At 43.3% G+C, this 20,986-nt stretch overlaps 1 protein-coding gene across 2 annotated transcripts in view; it reads right to left on the bottom strand.

Annotated features, from left to right (window-relative positions):
- Nucleotides 1–20,986, bottom strand: part of LOC147419065 (uncharacterized) — a 182,548-nt gene that overhangs the window by 109,777 nt on the left and 51,785 nt on the right. For both annotated transcript variants that reach the window (XM_086506150.1, XM_086506151.1), the window contains exons 4-9: nt 15,150–15,266; nt 15,010–15,058; nt 13,618–13,739; nt 13,376–13,534; nt 10,204–10,332; nt 9,887–10,117 (exon numbers count right to left, since the gene is read on the bottom strand). In XM_086506150.1, the coding sequence (XP_086362276.1) occupies nt 9,887–10,117; nt 10,204–10,332; nt 13,376–13,534; nt 13,618–13,739; nt 15,010–15,058; nt 15,150–15,266 (807 nt within the window). The remainder of the gene's footprint in view (nt 1–9,886; nt 10,118–10,203; nt 10,333–13,375; nt 13,535–13,617; nt 13,740–15,009; nt 15,059–15,149; nt 15,267–20,986) is intronic.

Below are 20,986 nucleotides of genomic sequence, written 5' to 3'. Positions count from 1 at the left end.
AAAGCTGGATGGGTACGGTGAGGAGCTCTAGCATCGATCAATATGATAGAAATATATTTGTGGGAGTCAGTCCATGTTCAGGAAAAATCGAAAGTTATGAAAAATGAATTTTAAAGTCATCCGCAATAATGACGAGATGGCCATCACGTGGAACCGCCTACCATGGTGAAGGAAACGAGCGTCAGTTGCCATGCTGAGGGAGTTCTCGAGGCCACCCACTTGCACAGAGATGACATGGGGCATAAGCCGGAGAGCTACTGACATCGACAAGGCTTGACGAGGTTGGTAGCGCAAGGAGAAATCCAAGCTACGCTGCATAAGTAAGGCAAAACCGAGAGTTGCATGGAAGGATAGGTTCGCTTGGGGCTACAGTTGAGGGAGCTTCCATCAGAGAGGGGGCGGCAACAGAGAGAAGCTGCCATGCTCATTGAAGGGGCTCGTGGAGAAGCAGAGAGGGAGTTACACCAAGGAGAAGGTGGGCATGTATAGGCTGCCCATAATAGGATTGCAGGGTGAGAAAGAAGGGATGGCCGCGGGCTGGAAAACAGCACTACAGAGGGCCACCAAAGTGTAGGGACTAAAGAGCATGAGGGGCTGCCCAAGAAAACGTCATCTGCAGGTCACATAGAGGTGCGCCACATAGAAGGGCTGCCAGGGACATGGATTGTGTAAGCATAAGGGTTTGGCATACATAAGGGAGGGCACTATTGCATGTTAAAAAGGACGCCAATTTCACGTGAGCGACAATCAGAGACCAAGTTGAAGGGACTGCGGGCTTGAGTCAAGGATACCAAAGGGAGTAGAAGCCTCATTATTCCAGGGTCAAAGAGTGAGGGGAGAGTGGGATCAGGAATCAAGGATGCTTTTTGTGTGCAATAAAAAGGAAGAAGGGCATAAGACTTGTCATCAGAGAGCACCTACGACCGCGAGCATTTAGCTTAAAGTCCTGTGTTCAATGATTCTATGTAGATATGATCTTTTTTTGTCTCAATATGCTTCGAGTCTTAGCTCAGATGTTGTTTTAGTGTAAAGCAAGGTCAATAGAGATCTATAGCCCGTGGTTGTGAAAGAGAGAGAGTATCATGTCCAAGTGGGCCTTGGTTTTTGCATGACAAAGGGGAGAGTTAAGGAGGGAATTTCTTCAAATACATGCCAAGGTCATTGTGAGAGGGAGCGGGAGCGAGATCTTACCTCTGCCAAACCGAGAGGTAGGGAGGGTGTGTCTGGGTGTGTTTGTCCGAGCCTCATCAACGGTGAACGGTCTTGTGGCGGGAAACCTGTTGCAGGCTGCAGTGTCACTTTCACAGGACACCCAGTTAGTACAATTGGTCTTGGTCTGGTTCACACTAGACGGACTCTCTGGGCTGGGCAGCGACATGTGGCACGGATACGGACGGTGGTCTAGTGGACATCGTGGCCAGGTCACCACCACCACTCAGTTTGGAGATAGACTTAGATGGCTGACAGTTATGAGCCGTTGGTGGCTCTTTATGGTTGTCATACAGATCATCTTCTTCATATATGGTCCAACGTTGTCGTCTAGAGGAGAGAGTCTATACACACAGCACGTCTGCACCATCACTGCACATCTGAGCCTCGACACCCCCATTGTACCGGTTAGTTCTGGGCTAGAGCTGAGTGTACTGCCACGCTACAGTCTGTGGTTCCTTTGAGATAGTCGAGTCCATATGTTTTGGTCTGCTGCCGTGTCTCTTTGTTGATTTGTTGTTATCTATTGTTTCGTGTGTTTTCATTCTGTTTGAGTGAGATGTCACGCACATTGCACTGAGGAGCACCCACTGTAGAGAGCACGACACACTATCTATGCTACAGCAGTGTAAAGAGATTCATTCCAAAACCATTGCTAGGCATTGCTCCGAGTATATACTCCAAATTCCCTCTTTCCACATCATCCTTCTTGCAAACAAGATGACAGTACATTTGAAACTTTGCGAGGGAATTGTCACCATCCTTGTCACAAGCTGTCGACGTGTCGACCACTAAAGACAAAGGCGGTTAGGACTCTCTGATCCTAACCCTAGCCAACCTGCAGATCCTAGCCTAGGGGCCTAAACGCTAGCAGAAGAAGAAGAAGCCAAAGACCTTACCAACTTATCGAAGAAGGCCGAGAGGCCTAAAAGATATAGTGTATTAGGATTAAAAATCATAACCCAACCAACTTACAGAACCTTGGATGAGGGGCCTAACCCATAAATAAAGCAAGAGGTACACACACACACACACACACACACAATTGCATGGAGCATGATGACTTGGCAACACCCCGTGTTTTGCAAAAGTAACGTGATAATGTGGCACTTTGTACGGAAAACCTAGTTTAAATGCAAGCTTTCGTACCATATGCTTAAAGAGCAGTGCTTTTCATGTAACTGCTTTTGGTAAGGTTTAGGGCCTATAAATAAGTGTGTTGGGCTCACTCTCTGGCATTCTACCCATGGGACAAGCAGAGCAGAGTCTCAGAGTTGTACCTTGTTGAAGCAATATAAAGGAATATCGAAAGGGGCGCCAGGGTTTGAGGCCACTGCCTCTTGGGATTGGAACTCCGCCACTCCTTGTCTCATGTGGATTCTCTTCCTCTCTTCTGTTTAGTTGTTTTGAAGTGCTAAACGTCCGTTCCAATATGTTTTTTAAGTTTGCACGTGGTGCCTTTCTGTTACAGTGGTATCAAAGCTTTAGGCATGTGCTTTTCAAAAAGCATATGGGTCCATTGAAGAGAAGTTTTACCAAACACCGAGCAAACTTTTCCGAGCAAATAAAATACCGAGCGAGCCATACATCTAATCAAGAAAAAGATTGACTCAAAAACGTGATTTGTCTACTTGTTTACAAAAGGAAGATGGTTTATATAGCACAATTTTAATTTATACTCATACTTCCATTGAAGAAATGTTGCGAGATCATGACATGCAACCCAATCATCAAGCTTGCTTTGGGGAGAGTAAACACTACTTGTATTAAGTAATGTACATCCTAACATTGAAGAGATTCCCTTGTATAATGACTTATAAGCCATCTCCCTAGTGACAATAAAGACAGCAATATAGAATCTAATTTACAATAAAGTATATTTTAAAAAAATAATTCAGTTCAATTTTTAGTGAAGTACAAACTAACAATAGAAAACTAGAACTTTGATCTCACTTTTATATTTTGTGGATACACTTTGTTCTAACACTTAACAAAAGAAATATAGACGTGACCTAAAACCTTGCAAGGTATTTTTTGTCAAATCATAAAGAATTTATTATTATAATATTATGTGAGGGATAAATATTGATAATCTTCAACCGCCACACTGTTTAAACATGCCCGTAATCCTAGAAAAGATCATGGCATTGAGATGTCTCGAAAATCTTGAAAATGATTATCCATACATTTTGAAAGTAAATATCCATACATTTTATTATAAAAAAAAAGATTCAAAAAAGCTTTGGGCTAATATAAATTTTTATGGTTGCTATAATTTGATGATTATGAGTACACCGTTGCGTCCAGAACGTCCCAAAACCCTACAAACGACTGCCTATATGCCTCATTATGAAACCCGGAGACGAGGTTTCGGACCAAAAAAGGTCTCGAAACTGTCCGAAAGTGTCCCACGCCGGACACAACGGTGTACTCATAATCATCAAATTCTAACAAATTTAACAGTTTAGATTAATTTAAGACTTTTTTAAGCTTTTCACTTCATTTTAGATCAAAATTTCGTCTATAAACTCATAATGTGACGTATGGATATTTATTTTTAAGATTTTGGGACATTTTTAATACAATGATACAATCAAAATGATTATATTTTATATCTCTCATATTGTTATGTATAAAAATATCAATAAATTACTTTGTGTAAATATAAATATTTTAGGAGGATATTAGATCATTTTTAAGTCGAACATCTCTTACTTGGGTGATATATGAGGCACATGGATCCTTCATTTTAAGTAAAAATTCTTTGGTTTTGAGTTCAGACTTATGTTTTCTATACATGTTCTTTCAATAATTTCATGTACCACTATAAAGACAATGTTGTCGATTGGTGCTTGTAATATTCTATTGTTTGTAGAATCAAGAATATATAGCTTTTAAAAGTAATTCATCTTTCATCTGTTGTATAGGCTCATTGTAGAAATCTTGCGGTCAATAGCAGTTTTGTGATGAAACTACTTCTTAACATTATTATAGCAATAACACAGTCTCTCATCTCTCCGAATGTTTTAGCCATACTTTGTGTGATTGTTTTGATTTCTTTTATGATGGTAGAATGTTAGAGTTTTGGTCATCTTTGCCCGAAATTCTACTTTGCTCGCTTTTTTTCGCTCGGACAATGGAAATGCTCATTGAAGGCAGATGGAGCAAGATGACACTTCCACATTCTACAAAAAAAAATCCCCTTTTTAAGAGAGAAAAATGGAAGGAAAATTTTACAGTTTGTGCATCGGCCGTTTGCTTTTCTATTGGCCGTTTGCTTTTCTGTCGGGAAAACCGGTCCTACACCAACCTACAGATGGAAGTTATGGGGTTGGATAAAGAAGAAACAACCAAAGAGGGAGGAAAAGAAGAAACAAAAATTTGTTTTTGCCCCAAAAAGCATGTATTTTGATGCTTTTCCATGTTGTAGAGGCCTTTTAAAATCTCTTCAACCGTTGACAATTTTCTCAACAATCCCTACGCATCGACATCAGTGGATTTTGATCCCGAAAATTTTGAAAAAAATAGGGTTTTCATCAACAAATTAGGGTTTTCGTAGCATGGGTCAAAATTATGTTTTGGGTGTTTTTTACGAACAATGGGTAATACTGGAGGCATTTGGGAGCATGGAGCTGGACATCCACTCTTTTATAACAAGAGAACCAATTGCTTAAAATTTTGCTTGAGAAATTGTTTGAGAATACTGTTTGGAATTTGTTTGAAATAAATTTTGTCCCATTTGAACTTGTCTTGATGCTCATTGAGATTGCTTGATTCTATTTTTGACGCTAGTTTTAATGATTTTGAGAAAACCTTTTGAATCACTCAAGACTCGAATCTTTGTTTGGGAGGAGTATTCAAGAGAAAATTGTGATCAGTGGATAACTCATGGCTCAGACATTGGTATGGGAGGAGTACTCAAGAGAAGAATTGTGCTTGATGATGTCTGAATATCTCATGGCTCGGGCTTTCCTGGAGGAGTATTCATGTTAGTTCTAAAACCTCTATACGACACAGGCTTCAATCTGGGGAGCTTAGTTGTACTTGGAGCCTCTAAGTGACGTAGGTGGTGTAGAAGAGCATTTGTTGTAGAAGTCCTCTACATCTCATGGCCCCGACCTTTTTAGGTTATTTACGGAGGGATCGATGAGGGAGTCGTTGAATATCTCATGGCCCGGACCTTTTTGCTTAGTTACGGGGGGAGTGTCCTTCCGTGTTGTATGTTTTTATGTCGTGTAACTTGTATCCGTAATCATCTGTGTTGCATTGTAATGTGTCAACCACTGAATATTTTCGAAATTGGGTGATATTGCTCGGGTATGTGACTTTAGTGCATCAAGATGCCCTTTTAAAGATCAGTGCAGTTTGAGTGTGATGCCTAACCTTGCTATGCCAAAATATCAAGAGCTCCAATGTGGAATGAGAAAACTCAATGACCCTCAGGATTGACCCTCATATATATTTAAACTAACTTGATTTAGTTTTGCATATATTGTCAGAAAGTGATGACATGGCGGACAACAGAAACCCTAATTTCTGCCATAAGCCCTAAAATTCCTGCAAACCCTAATTTCTGCTAGAAACCCTAATTTCCGGAAATCGCGGAGACTATTCAAAAAAAAAAATTTGGAAAATGAAGAGCGACGCGAATTTTGCTTTTTTTTATAAAAAAAGAGAAAAAGACTCTCTAAGAGAGAGAGAAATGAAATGAAATGAAATGTTATATTAACGTCTTCAAAAGGCCAAAATGACCTATGAGACCAATCAGTTACAAAATAGAGAGAACTGATGCTTTTTATTTTAAAAGCTTTTGGGGCCAATATCTCTAGGCACGGAACACCGCCGGGCCAGTGCAAATCTATTGTGATCTGTGAATTGCTTTGAAGTGGTTATTTGGTGCTGTCACGGTTGATTCTTGACTTGGAGTGTCCAAGTCTGTTACAATGGTATCAGAGCATGGCCGATTTCTCTTCTACGGGAAATCCGATCCCTGAATTTTTTTTCCGCGGCACCCATGGCTTCAGGCAATGATCAGTCGACTCCCTCTGCATCTGGAGATGTGGGCTGGGATCACAACGAAGATTCAGACAGAGAGTATGGCCCGCCTCGGCCTACTAAGGCGGAGCAAAGAGAGATGGAGCGTCGTCGATTGATTGGCGATGCAACAAAGATGATGCTCAATTTTGCCAAGGACCCGAAGATGGCAAAATATATAAACTAGACCTCTTTGGAAGAGGTACAGATGGAGTGGCAAAGAACCACAACACCACTCCTGAAACCCGCTCTCAAGAAATCTTCTACCTCCAAGAAATATACGGAGAAGGAACTGGAGAACGTGGTTGATGCATGGATTGCTCAGCTTTTCGACGAGCAAAAGAAAGGCAAAAAGCACGGCAAAAAGCAAAAGAAAGGCACTGACTTCCCGGGATATTTGGGTCGTCGGTCGACTATTGAAAAAGGCAAAGAAACAGAAGAAGCGTGTTCGATATGAAGGAGTACCCAGTTCTTCTTCTTCTTCTTCTTCTTCTGATAGTTCTTCTAGCTCCTCGGATTCGAGCGAAGAAGACAGAAAAGGTAAAAAGCGAAGCAAGAAACAAAGCTTCGGAAAGGGCAAGAAAAAGGCAGCGGATCGCCATCGTCGCGACTTGAAATTCAAGGAGGATGATTGGGTGCTCTTACTTTTGAGAAGGCACGCCTACGAAAGAAAAATGGAAAGCAGAGGCTTTTTCCAAAGCTTAGTATGCGATACTACGGACCTTTCCAGATCACTGACAAGATAAATGATGTCTCCTTCCGATTGAAACTGCCACATACTTGGAGGATTCACAATGCATTGCATGTGAATCTCTTGAAACCTATTAAGGGTGATGTGCCTGATGATGGGGAGCCTGATGAGCAAACCGAAGTGGAAGAAAACGAGGAGATCCTTGTTCCTGAACAGATTTTGGCACATAACGATACGAAGAAAGGTAAAGTCCGAAGGCGGTTCTTGGTTAAATTCAAGAACTTTCCTGCATTTGATGCGAAGTGGATGGAGGAGGAGGACCTAGCAGATACTCCTCAGATTGTGAAACTTTACCTCGATGTTTTGGTTTAGCATAGTCTACTCCAAACGGAACCCAGAAACTCAGCTTGGCCGAAGATCTGGTGCAGTGGGATGCACAAGAGGGGAGTTACTCCGCTCCTTTGTCAACAGATGCCTCGACTTTGATACTAAAGTCACTGATGTCTCTTTGAGCTTCAGGGATACTGAGAGCTGACAGTATTCTGCTGGATGACTTTATGAAATGGAATTCCTGATAATGATACTGATTTGTTCTTGACTTCTTGTGAGTGCAGGAAGTGATAGCCGAAATGACTGAAGCATTTTGGTCTACTTGATCTCGAATAGACATGGTTTCAATAGGGGTTAGTCAATCGAACATCGATGAGGTCCCAATTGGACCTAGATGTGATTGCTAGCTACATTGCCAATAAATCATGGTCTAAGATCGGAATGAATATTGAATGTCATGTGATGTCCTGTGATGTCTGGTGATGTCGTGTGATGTCGTGTGATGTGACTGTCGATTTTGTACATGTGCTAGATGTGTGTTCCTAGTACGTAGGTACTAACAGTCAGTGTCTGCTAAGACGGTTTATGGCTTTTGTCGGTTTTGCAGGCGTAATCGCGGTCGATTACAATGTTTTCAAGAGGAGGATATGTCACAAAGTGATGACGTGGCGGACAGCAGAAACCCTAATTTCTGCCAAAAATCCTAAAATTCCTGCAAACCCTAATTTCTGCCACAAAACCCTAATTTCCGGAAATCACGGAGGCTATTAAACAAATATATATATTGGAAAATGAAGAGCGACGCGAATTTTGATTTTTTTTATAAAAAAAGAGAAAAAGACTCTCTAAGAGAGAGAGAACTGATGCTTTTTATTTTAAAAGCTTCTAGAAGTTGAAGTCCAAGTAGATTTCATATTTCATTACCAGATCTCCTTCCTCTATCTTCTTGTCTGACAGACTCTTATTGACTTTAGCCACTCGTCTTTCCCACTACTGCACGTAGTAGTTTGTTGCTGCTTCTCTATCCATCTTCGATGCCTCAAGCCCAACAATCCTATCTTGTAAGATAGATTGTGGAGTGGCATCGATGCGCCATATACCATTCAAAGCACCTAATTGTGCATGCACTGGCAGCCTTGCCTCCTTATCATAAACCAACTCAAATGGAGTAAAGTTGGTCGCCACTTTGTAGGACATCCTATAGACCCATAGACACTTCTCTAGATTGATCTCCCATTCTATCTCCTGCTTATAATATATAACCGTGGGCAATTACTCCTTTCAAGAGGGGGGTATGTCACAAACTGCTGACGTATCCACCACTAAAGACGAAGGGGTTTTGGACTCTCTGATCCTACAACCTACAGATCCCGGTGGAGGGGCATAAATCCTAGCAGAAGAAGAAGCAAAAGACCTTACCAACTTATTGTCAAGAAGACCGAGAGGCCTAAAAGACAAAGTGGGTAAGGATTTCAACCAAATTATAAAACCTTGGCTAAGGGCCCAAACCAGAAATGAAGCAAGATGGCACACTCTCACACAGAAAATTGCGTGGAGGATGATGATGTGGCAGCAGCCTGCGTTTTGTGGAAATAACTGATGACGTGCACTTTGTACGGACAACCCAATTTGGGTGCAAGCTTTTGGACCAGATGCTTTTAGAGCAGTGCTTTTCATGTAACTGCTTTTGGTGCGGCCTAGGGCCTTTAAATAAGTTTCATGGGCTCTCTCTCTGGCATTCTACCCACAGAGCAGAGTCTCAGAGCTGTACCTTGTTGAAGCAATATAAAGAAATACCAAAAGGGGCACTAGGGTTTGGGGCCAGTGCCGTCTCGGAGTAGAAACTCCACCACTCCATGTCTCGTGTGGATTCTCTCTCTTTCTGTTCAGTTCTTCTAAAGTGCTAAACGTCTATTCTAGTATGTTCTTTAAGTTGGCACGTGATGCCTTCCTATTACAATCCTCCTAAATTCCAACAACGATAGGAAAGTTAGTCCCCAAATGTCAACTTGTGTATTTTTCATTGGGCATGTCGTTTTAGATTTTTCATCCATTATCCTTTTGCTTGAGAATTGTTCTCCTTATTCTTTTAGATGACAGATGCCTCGCATGTAAGCAATATTTTGGTCACATTGACCTTTTGGAGACCATTAGAAAAACTCTTTCTTTCTACATGTTAGAGAATTGGAGGGGAATTGGGTTTTTTTTTTTTTCTGGGGGGGGGGGGGGGGGGGGGGGGGGGGGGGGGGGGGGGGGGGATGAAAACAGCATAGCATTTAGCCTAACAAGAAACCAACATCTTCATAAGTAAGAAACCTCAAAATAAGAGAGACTAGACAGCCCCTCAAATAACATGCATAAAACCTTAGCAAAACCAAGGAAAAAAGGAAGCACAGGGAAAAAGAGGACAAGAAGTGGGGAGAGGAGGGGGGAGTTGTTCAAAGTGTTGAGTGGAGAACCATTTTCATCTTAAATAAATCACCTGAACAAGAGAACGAGAACGCTAAATTATTGAAAAGAATTCTAAACTATGTTATTTTAGAATTCTTGAGAAAGTGCATGTTATGAGGGTCTGTTCTTTGTCTACCACAAACCACACTACAGTAGAACAAAGCAACGTACCACAGTGTTTTTGCTATCTAAGGAAGAAGCTGCATACAGATTGCCAATGCCCTCGACTAACAGCAAAACTGTTGATCCAACCTCCACTGATTGATCAAAAATGCCATACAACAACAGAGGCAGAATTTTTGGTACTCTTTCATTGAGATTTGTAAATCTTGATTTATCCTCAGTAGAATGAGATCCTTGAAATTCATAACCAAGCCATTCAGCAACAGAATGAAAGAAAACCTGCATAGACACAAGTTTCTGAGTTATGTTACGGAGTATCCCAACAGTTGAACCACATAAGAATCTGGAGCTTGAAAACGCTTTACCTCTCGAACTCTCTCTATTTGGTCAAATACTAAGTTCTGAGCAGCAGGAACCAGCAGAGCAAGAACTGTGCTGGCTGGAACGTTACATCTCATGATAGCATTGATGCAATTTAAAGTTGCAATTCTCACCTAAACACAATGTATCAACAAATAGCTTCAAATACCTTGTAGAGCCAGAAAATCTCAACTGAACGTGTGGAAGCATTATCTCTCTCTCTCTTTTTTTCTTCGTAATGTGTAATCATATTTATTACCTAAAAGAAATGTACATGGTCAAATGACCCATCAAACAACTGTGTGCAAAGGCTAGAAGTCCAATATTGGACATGAACATGAAAATCCCATAGCCAAGATGGCAAAGCAGTCATGCTAGACGATCAAGCAATGAATGTCGCCATCCTTCCAAACCCGTGCATTTGCCTCAACATTGAACCCAGCAGTGGTGAGCGAGGAAACATTCCAAAGCAAAATACATCTCAACCTCAATACATGTTGTTGAACACAACTTGCGCCATAAAAACTTAAGGCATTCCATGTGGTCCAATTGTGCCGAAAACCCCAGTAACGAAGGATGTCAAAAAGCACTGATAATGCTGAGGATGACATGCGTGAGAGCGCTTTCCAAAAATCCCGTTATGGTCCTAGCGCACAAGGAAAGGAAAGTGAAGCAAAAGCTGGTCCGGAAACACTTGATCAAGTTCATGAACTATCCTGCTCGTGATGCTAAGTAGATGGAGGAGGAGGATTTGGCATATACTCCTCAAATACTAGAGCTTTACCTTGAGGTTTTTGGTTTAGCTGTGACTACTCCAGAGTCCAGTGATGTAATCGTTTAGTAATTGAGGTCTTTGTGGATAGAGTCAGTGTCTATTGAGCTGGTTTTTGGTCTTTGTCTGTTTTGTAGGCGTAATTGAGGACGATTACTCTATTTTCAAGAGGGGGGTATGTCACTAGTTAGTGGCATGGCACTGGCATTAGGGGTAGGGTTTTCAAAACCTAACCCCACAACTTGGACTTCCTGGCTGAGGGGCTGGCCCATGAATTGCGCTGATGCTGCTGACATGGCAGTTTGTACGGCTGGACAGATTTCGTGCAAGCTTTTGGGGTCAGAGATTTTGGGAGATTTTGCGTTTGATCTGATGCTTTTCAGGGGCTCTGCTTTTAGGCATCCCATGTTAGTCTACAAGCATACCCAGGGCAAAGTCTCTGCACATAGAAGCCATGAGAGCATTGGACCCTCAGGAGTCGTACCTTTGGGATCGGCAATAAAGAAAGAAATAACGAAAGGGGCAGCAGTCTTAAGGCTAGTGCATCTGGAAGTGGAACTCTGCCGCTTTGTGTCGACTCTCCTCTTCTCTATTTCTCTCTCTATTCTGGAGCTAGTGCATCTAGAAGCATAACTTTGCTGCTTCGTGTCGACTCTCCTCTTCTCTATTTCTCTCTCTATTCAAGTTCAATTGTTGCAGTTTTTGTTCGTGTTGCTATTGATTTCTCGCTTGGGGTGTCCAAGCCTATTACATCAGCACTCCTACTTGAATTGTCCACCAGGGTTCTGATGGACAATCACAGCAATAGATATCTATAGTTGGACAGCTCTTAGGTTCTGTGCTTTGGTACATTTTATAGCAGGTCTCGCATACTTTAAATACATTCAATATGTTTGTAATTTCAATCTCACCGGGATAATGAGCAGTTTTGTGGCGGGCAACTATAGCCCCACCACTATAGTGATGACATCTGAGAGAGAGGTCAGCATGCGTTGTACATTTTGTCTTGTGTGCTAAACTTTGTAGTCCCTAGACCAAGACTAGGCCAGAGGACCGTCTATGTGTGGAGCTGGCTACTTGGATGACCACTTTGGCAGGGAGGGACGAGCGATAGCCAGGTCATCGAGGTGGCCTAGCGCCTACCTGGTCCGGCACCCTCCGCTCATCTACGCGACCAGCTCAGCTGCTCACCATCTAGAGGAGATATTTTCATCATCGTATATACATCATGTTGGAGATATCATAGTATCTGGTCTATCTTTGAGTTAAGTGTTCTTGATCCCTAGTCGCACAATGTTACCAGCACTATCTCCATTGCACAGTCAAGCCTCTACAGCCACCTGTATCTTGATAGTCCTTGGTTGAGAGCTAAGCGTCCTGCCAACCAGTTCCTGTAAATAAAACATTGTGAGTACATAGGTTCGGCTGAGCATCAAGTCCAGTATCTATTGCGTTCTTTGTTCTCAAGTCTAGTCTTGCAGTTGTTGATGGTCATCGTGTTGTTTATTCAGTAGCTTGCTATGGTCTCTATGGTTCTTTTGAGTGAAATTACTTGAGCAAATTGCTCTGAGGAGCACCCACACTTGTCAGCACCAGCACAACATTATTTTCCTTCTACAATCTGCCAAGTCATCAATCTGCACATCCACCAAGTCAGCATGCCACATCAGCAGTCCTGTGAATCACGCCCACAATTTACGGGCTGCTCTGCTTGGCTCTGGGCATCATACTTCTATTACCAGTCATCTCTTCTCTACTCTTCTTATATTAGTCAAGTACGGTGATGCCACGCTACCAAGCTGTGACACTTTCAACCCTGTTTTATCAAAGTCGTAGGAATCTAAGATCGGAAGATGGCGTTCCAATGGTGTGCCCCATGTCAAAGGTCAAAGAACGGAAACTCAAGGTACCATGTCTTGCTTGGGAGAAGCAGATTCAAGTGTTGAACATCAAAACCTCCTCGGTACCAAGGAGCTATGTGATGAATCTATCTATATCAAGGACTGCCAGAGTAATTCAAAACATTAATTTCAAATGCCTGTTAAGCATACTTTGACCTCTACTCCTAATGGCACAAGACCCACTATTGGACAATACTTATTACGTAGGTCTATATCTCCATCTCATGCAAGTCTCAAAATGTACTGTAATCATCTCAAAATTACGTAGGTCTATATCTCCATCTCATGCAAGTCTCAAAATGACGCTGGAGAAGCAATGGATCCTGGGATCTGAAGCGCTTGGATTACCTGGAGCCAGCACACTGATGTATTAAAATAGCAAGGCCATGGAGACCAGTTTTAATATTGCATTCATCAGCATCAGTAAAAAATATTTCTAATCTATACAAAGCCAGATCAAAGGTAGTTGATGCTATCAGATTATCCAGAGAGAATAATTGGTACCTTAGAATGGGGATGCTTTAAATTAAGGACGCTTGCTTTCAGTAAATCTTCCAAACTCTGTGGTGGCATGTCATGACTGCGCTGTACAATCAAGGTGATAACATGAGAGACTTCCTTCTTTACCTCATGAAATGGATCTGATAATGCGACAATCAAGACCTGCTTTAGATAAACCCAAGGTAAAGAGACTAGCATAATATTAAAATACAGAATTCATGGCTTGAATATGAGAAACAAGTGACCTGCGAAATAGATTCCAATTGTTTTATAAGTGTCTCAAGAGAGCAGAGATGAACTAGAGACTTGACAAGCTGAAGTAGCAAGAGACGAACCTCCTCAGAATACTCCATAATTGGCAACCTCCCTAGGAAGCAAAAACAATTAGTAGTTCATGATAATATTCCTTCAAAATAAAATAGTTCTATTTCAGAAACATTGAAAAAGCATTTAGAGTATACTAATAAAAGATCAAGCTGCCATGGAGGTTTTCTGGCTAAAATCTGTCCGACTCACTTGGAGAGACTGTACTCATCTTTAGCAGCATCATAAGGTTCTTATACTGAATGCGTGCTTTAAGTTAGCTTCTTACAAAGGGCTGTCAATGAAAAGTGGACTTTTTGGGAGTTCTGTATGGCAGGAAGGCTGACATGAGACTTGGGAAAAGCATTGTGACTACTTCTTTGGCCTCAAAAGTTCACAAGGATATATCATGATCATATAAAAACATAGACAAACCAAATCGCAGATTGACATGGGTACACAACGGTAAAAGAAGTGTGCTTTCCCAATGCAGGTTGCAGAGAGTAGACAAAATTCAAGGATACACAAGCATGACATGGTTAGAAGGTCATTCCACCTTTTCATTTCAAGAGTCCTTGATTGGTGGCCTATTCGTATTGTCATTACACGAACAACTGTCAACAATGTGTTTATCATTACCAGACCCTCGTCATCCTCAGATTCTTTTGCAAGCATCAAAGATACCATAACTTGAATTGCACATGGCTCATACATTTGAATTTCTTATATACCATAAGATGGTTTGTGCATTCTCTTCACCATCTCTGTCTCCAGTAACGAGTTGAATTGCATGGCTGTAGAGTTCTGTGACTCAAAAATACTTCATGGGGACCCAGCACCAATGCATTAGCTTTCTTCTCCAAAAGTCTCCTATTGTTAAAAAGGCCCTTCAGTGACAACATGCCAATTGACAATCAACAGATTCCCTTCATATTAAACTTCAGATGGGTACCATGGAGGCCTCTAAAGGGAAAATCGTAACGATAATCTAAGAAACCTAATCAAGAAATCCATAAGGATTCCCAAGGGGAAAAAACTGGTCAAGAAATACGTAAGGTAATTGTAATCAAGTATCCTTGTTAAAGATGGAAATGGCTTTGATTTCAAGCAAGGTGCTGGTTATCTCGCATCTGAAGAGCCATTCACATATGTTGACAATCTCTTGGTGAAATTCTGCTATATTAGATACTGACATAACGTGCCTCACTATGAACAACAAGAAAATCAGCATTAAACTTATTTCCAAAGATCACGTTGGGTTTTTCCAGTAAAACAATGACATGCCATGAAAGACTAAATCATCTAGATAGATGAAAGTGGATTGCAACGCTTGCCTATTCTTTCAATCAAGGTGGGTGTAAAAAGCAGAATCGTCTGTTCCACCTGAATCAACCAACCAGGGTCTGAAGTTGGTTTAAAAAATTGATGATGCAATTTTAACCTTTGTTTGGGAAAATGTATCTATGGAAATTACCGTGACCAGATGATGAACAGCAAAAGATAACACACGTACAGCCAATTCTCGACAGTTCTCTGCATTATCTTGAACAGATTTCAGGATTATTGGGAGAATGACTTCATCCCATGCTTCCTGCACCACACAAACAAATAGACTAGAAAATGACCTTTTCTTCATAATTTAAAACCAAAAAACGAGTTTAATACAGTGGCACAGAAGAAACCTTGGTAAGATCCAGAAAAACCTAGCTAGCAACTCATGAACGTTCTGTCCCCTATCAGGCCAAGCTGCTATGTTGTGAACCATCACATTCACACAACTAACAAGAGCAGTGTCTTATAAGTACAGTATTTTACAAGATAGATTGTTAGGGCCCATACACAATCACACAAGCTTAGAAAGGATTGGTGGCACACAACTAATGGCTTTTCATTTCCTTTCATAATATTACTTGCTTCGAGCTTGTAATAACTTTCATTTTACGTGTAAAAGGTTGTTCACGTACGATGTACGGGCCAGCTTGTGTGTTCTGTTCTGTACCATGAACTAGTACATTTTTGCATTTTTGCAAGACTCGATCGATAGTTTTCAGGTCAATGTTGGGGCCTCAATTGACCGGCCAAAAAGACCATTTTTCATTATTCTAGGCTCTAGCACTTTCTCCCAGTAAGCTCTTTTCTCTCATGGTTATTCTTTAAAGACTAGACCCTAATAACCAGTCTTCTATTTTTTATTTTGTGTAACATCCACAGTACATTATAATTTTTGTAGTTCGATTAATACCACACGTGACGTGTTTTTACGGAATTGTGTGAGCCACCCTGAAGACTTTGAGAACTGTTTTTAGTGCTTTTGGACCTCTTGGATGTAAATAAAGCATGCTTGTACAAAGGTGGTGTGTGCCAGCTGTCTCTACATATGCGAACCAGTTGTGCACGGTACATGTTTTGTTGTTTATGTTCATAGAAGTGTCGAGACTTCAAAGCGTAAGTGCTTTTAAAACATAAAGAAAACTGAATTTTTTATGAGTTTTTGGTCGTGAGTGCTGAGGATGTTGGGAAGAATAGGGAAGCAAACTAGCCATGCTTCTTGCGTGGGATGGAGGCATTCTGACACGAAAGACCCATCGTTGCAAGCTATGGGGATTGTGTAGTCAAATCAAGGATGTGTCCCTCCTTTTGGAGCTGATAGAGTTGGTATTTGGTCTCTCCAAATGTGCCTCTTTTATGTCATGCGTTTGATTTGAGCAGCCTTGGTGAGTACTACCCTCTCTTGTCTGTGATCAAAGCTAGGGGTTATGGATAGAAGCCCAGATTTTACAAACGTGGAAGTGCAGAGATTCCCTCAAATTTTTGGAATTCAAATTCTGAGTTTTTTTTTTGCAAGAACAAGATCCTTCCATTAGTTAAGAAAATTTCCCAATGGGCTGCAACCTGCCCCTACTAGAGATGGCTACATCAAAATGTGGGACTCTCCCAATGAAAAGGTAAGATATATCCAATGTCGGCTAAATCAAAATATGGGAGGCGGAAACAACCACACTGGTGGGAGGTATTGCCATCTAGGTGCTCCATGAACCATGGTGAAGAAGGGCCCTGGTCGCCAAAGTCACAAGAAGGCCTTGCGGCGCTCCCGCATATACGGTTGGAGCTGCCCTGAAGCCTCTCAAATTGTCCCCCGAGTGCATGTCTCAGCTGCAGCCAGATGTCACGTACAATCTCCGCCGGTGAAACGGATCGGGCCTCGAAGATGCGAAAGCACTCGGCTCTCAAGATGAACCAGAGTGTCGGTGAAGATAGTCTCCCAGCAACACTCTCGTCTCTGCTTTGCTCCTGAAGTACAATCATCCTGCTGACTAAAGCCATCTCAAAACGAAATGTTGGGCCCGTGAGGGTGGACCAAGTTGCAACACCCCCCAAGCGCACTAGCTAGCTGTCGAAAGTGCAGGCATCAGCCGAAGAATCCGAAGCCAAACCTGTTGTTCTATGGGACAGTGCCATGGGGCAGTCCCATAGATAGTGGCGCTATGTCTCAAGTGGATGTTCACAAGTGGTACATACTGCAATGGCCACTCTGCACAAACCAGCTCCCAACTGCAGTAGCTCGATGGGCAACTAGCCATTGGAACATAGTGACTCTCCTCGGTTGTCTGTTGTCCCACATGCGCCCCCAAAAATCTGCCAAGAACTCGGTCGTGAGACCCTCCTACCAATGATCTTCTGCAGCAGGACGAGCCTCTCTCCTCACTTTCAGTATGTGACGTCCCAGTTGTGCTATGTACTGAAAAAGGGGGGTCCCTGGGTGACGGCTGAAGTAAAAAGGTCCCACCAAAACCACTCCCTCGGGTCCCATTGCACTAGCACTAGAGGGCAGCTCTCCCATGCCCATAACCACCAGTGTCTTGACTCACGAGCTGACGGGTCAGGGTCTATCACACAAGTCATCCCATTGATGCCCACAACTCTGATCATTGAAAGCAACAATTGGCCACCTTTGGTGCCTCGGTAGTAACTCCGTAGAGGCGACCCTCTCTTTGACCTCAGAGAAAATGCAGAAACATGTGTCTAAGCAAGCCCTAACTGCAATGAGGATCTCAAGTCGAGTGAAAGCCCCCATACAACAGGGAGCTGCTGGCTCTAGAAGGGTGTGCCACTGCTGGTAAATCCTCTTGTAGCCTGCTACAGTGTCACTTCACAGGACAGGCAGTTGGACAGTTAGCTACAGTTGGTCTGGTTCACACTGAACGGACCCTTTGGCTGGGAGTGACACGTGGCACGGTACCTACGGTGGTCTAGTGGACGTCGTGGCCAGGTCACCACCACCACTCAGTTTGGAGATAGACTTAGCTGGCTGGACATTTATGGGCCGTTGGTGGCTCTTATGGTTGTACATATTAGTAGTCTTGTTGGGGGAGTTGGGGCTTATCTTGCACGTAGTCGTCTAGAGAGTCTTACACAAAGCACTGCTTCACCATCCCTGCACATCTGAGCCTCGACACCCCATTTGTACCTGTGAGTCCTGGGCTGGAGCGGAGTGTGCTACGACGCCAGAGTCTGTACATGGTTCTTTGAGCTAGTCGAGTCCACATGTTCTGGTCCACTGTTGTGTCTCTGTTGTTATCCATTGTTTCTGTGTTGTTATCCGTTGTTTCTGTGTTTCATTCTGTTTGAGAGAGTTTTCATTTGTTTGAGTGAGATTGTCACGCTCATTGCACTGAGGGGCACCCACACTGTAGAGAGCACAACGCATTATCCGCGCTACAGGTGCTCTCATTTTGGCGATCACGGTGGGACCTCAACTGAAGTCTCACTCTGTTGAGTAGCTGGTTTCTTCGCTTCGCCTGTGCAGTCTAAGTCTCTCGCCTTGCTGGTCTGGTCCCCTCTCGCCCTGGTCCAACTTGCCCTCGTCTCTGGTCTAGACCCCCTCGACCCTGGTCTAGCTCTGGTCTAGCTGGTCTAGTCACTTGTCTGGTCTAGACCCTGGTCTAGTCCTCCTCGTCCCTGGTCCAGCTGGTCTAGACACTCGTCTGGTCTAGTATGGTCTAGTAGCGTCTAGACCAGTCTTCAGCCAGTTCAAGGTTTTCTTGCCCAAAGCTTGGTTGGTTTGGAGGTCACTGTATGACACATACAAGGAGGTCAGTTGAGCGTCAAAGCCCACTACTGAGCCCTCTAAAGTACTATCACAGAAGACGACCTTTGACACCTTGTAGAAATCCTTCAACCTCATCACTTATACCTCCACATATCACATCACCCATTCCTTCATCAGGTTCCCCATCTTCGCGATCACCTTCTCCAGAAAAGCTCTCTCCTATTCTTCTACAACAAGCTATTGTGCAACAGACTCGGCAAGGAATCATGGAGCCACTAGCTAGTGTTTTGGCCAAGGTGAACATCAAGTTCCCTACATTCAAAGGGCTGTCTTCAGAAGATGCTGACGACCATGCAAGAAGATTTGTATCTCTCTGTAGGGGACGTGGGCTGAACAGAGAAGATGCTTACTTGGTACTATTTCCATCCACCCTGGATGGCCTAGCAGATAAATGGTACAGCCAATTTGCAGAGAACCATTTTGCAACTTGGGCAGCCTTAAGACAGCAGTTCTGTGCAGCTTTCAGGCCAGGTGACTACCAGGAGAAGGTGTTGGATGAGTTGGCCAACATGGTGCTCAAACCTGAAGAGACTTTTGCAGAGCTTATGACGAAAACTAAGTCGCTGGTGGCCAAGCTTCCCCAACAACCCGGTGAATTCATGGTTAAAAAGTGGGTGGAGAAGGTGCTTCCCAAAACTTCTCAGCAAAAACTCCGAGAGAGTCTCCGACCCGGCGCCACTCTCGACGAGTTCATCGCAGCTGCTACTAGAATAGAGGGAGCTAGGAAGCTCTTCAACAACTCTCTTCAAATAGATACTCCCTCTGTGTTCTCGGAAGGTAGTCCTACTGATCCTTTAACTTCTTTACGTAGGGAACTGGAAGCCCTAAAGCTACAACGAGCTCTTCAAGAGGAGAGGTCCTTCTCTCTTAGACAAGAGAAGCCTACACAGAATGAGGCATTGGAACAGATTAAGCGCGAGTTAGAAGAGCTCAAGTGTCAGCAAGAGACTAAGGCTATGGTTTGGTGTAGCTCATGCCGCTCTCCAGGGCACCCACCACAGGAATGCCCCCTTCGGTTTTACTGCCACTTCTGTGAAAAAGCTGGACATGAGGATAAGGATTGTTACTACCTCAAGGGATTGCGTCAAATACAACAAAATCTTGGTCCTTCTCTCCAACAAGGGCTAGCACCTGCATCCAACATGGTCTCACCCTACGGCCATCAAAACCAGTTGCCTCCTCTGCTGACAACACCCCCTATGCAGCAAGGTATGCACAACAACTTTGCACCCCACAGTTTTTATCATGCCAGTACTCCCTCAGTTCCCCAAAGTTTCTACACCTCAGCCTCAAATTCCATGCAGCAACCACCTCGTCCCCCGTTTCGTCCTTCCAATCGGCCCATACTCTGCTACAGATGCGGAGAATATGGGCATTATCAGAGCAAGTGTCCATTACCCGAGGGGTCCCCTCCTTGTCATCATTACCCTGATTCGAAGGATCACTACAGTAAAGATTGTCCCAAGCAAAGGGCATCCACGTCTTCAGGCTCGACTCAGAACCAGCCCGAATTCACCTTTCCGAAGATAAATTTGATTACTGTGAACACCGTGCCTCAACCTTCACCTGCTACTCATGTGGTTAAGCCTCTGCAAGTGGAGGAGCCTGCTGGTGTCCTTACTCGGGCACAAAGAGCAGCTCTTGGTCTCAGTCTACCCACAGGTCCACCTCGCCAGCCTCCACTTCCTCACTCTGGTCTACCTGACCCAAAGGACAGGTCCTTCCCAATTGCTCAGAGCAAACCAACTTCCTTGTTATCTGACATTGATGGAGCCTTCTTAGAAGCAGTGGCTGACTTGAAACAGATTAAGGTCACAAAAGGAACCCAGTTCGAAGGCGCCAAGCCCACAGCAGAAGCCATCTTGAAAAATACTTTTCAGCAGGTGTCACTATACGACATGCTAAGGCTTGATGCAACACTTAGAAGTGACACCCTGTTAGTCATTCAGTCTCTGTACCCGGGGGCTGGGCCTAGTGGCGGGCACCTCCCTGTACAGCCCTCAGAGTCCTATTTGATTTCCTATCCATCTGCTCCCCTCACCGATTATAAAAGTCCTCGCCTCACTGTATCTATTCTTGGGCACCAGCTATCCGGCGTCATCGTTGATGGAGGATCTGGGATCAATTTGATGCCCGAATTCACTATGATGGCCTTAGGTCTAAAGCCTACCCGACCTGCTCCTTTCACTGTTACATTGGCT

The sequence above is a fragment of the Adiantum capillus-veneris genome, chromosome 29 (assembly GCF_014529385.1).
Source record: "Adiantum capillus-veneris isolate H3 chromosome 29, ASM1452938v2, whole genome shotgun sequence".
Classification (NCBI taxonomy): domain Eukaryota; kingdom Viridiplantae; phylum Streptophyta; class Polypodiopsida; order Polypodiales; family Pteridaceae; genus Adiantum; species Adiantum capillus-veneris.
This window is presented reverse-complemented; position numbering and strand designations above follow the sequence as displayed.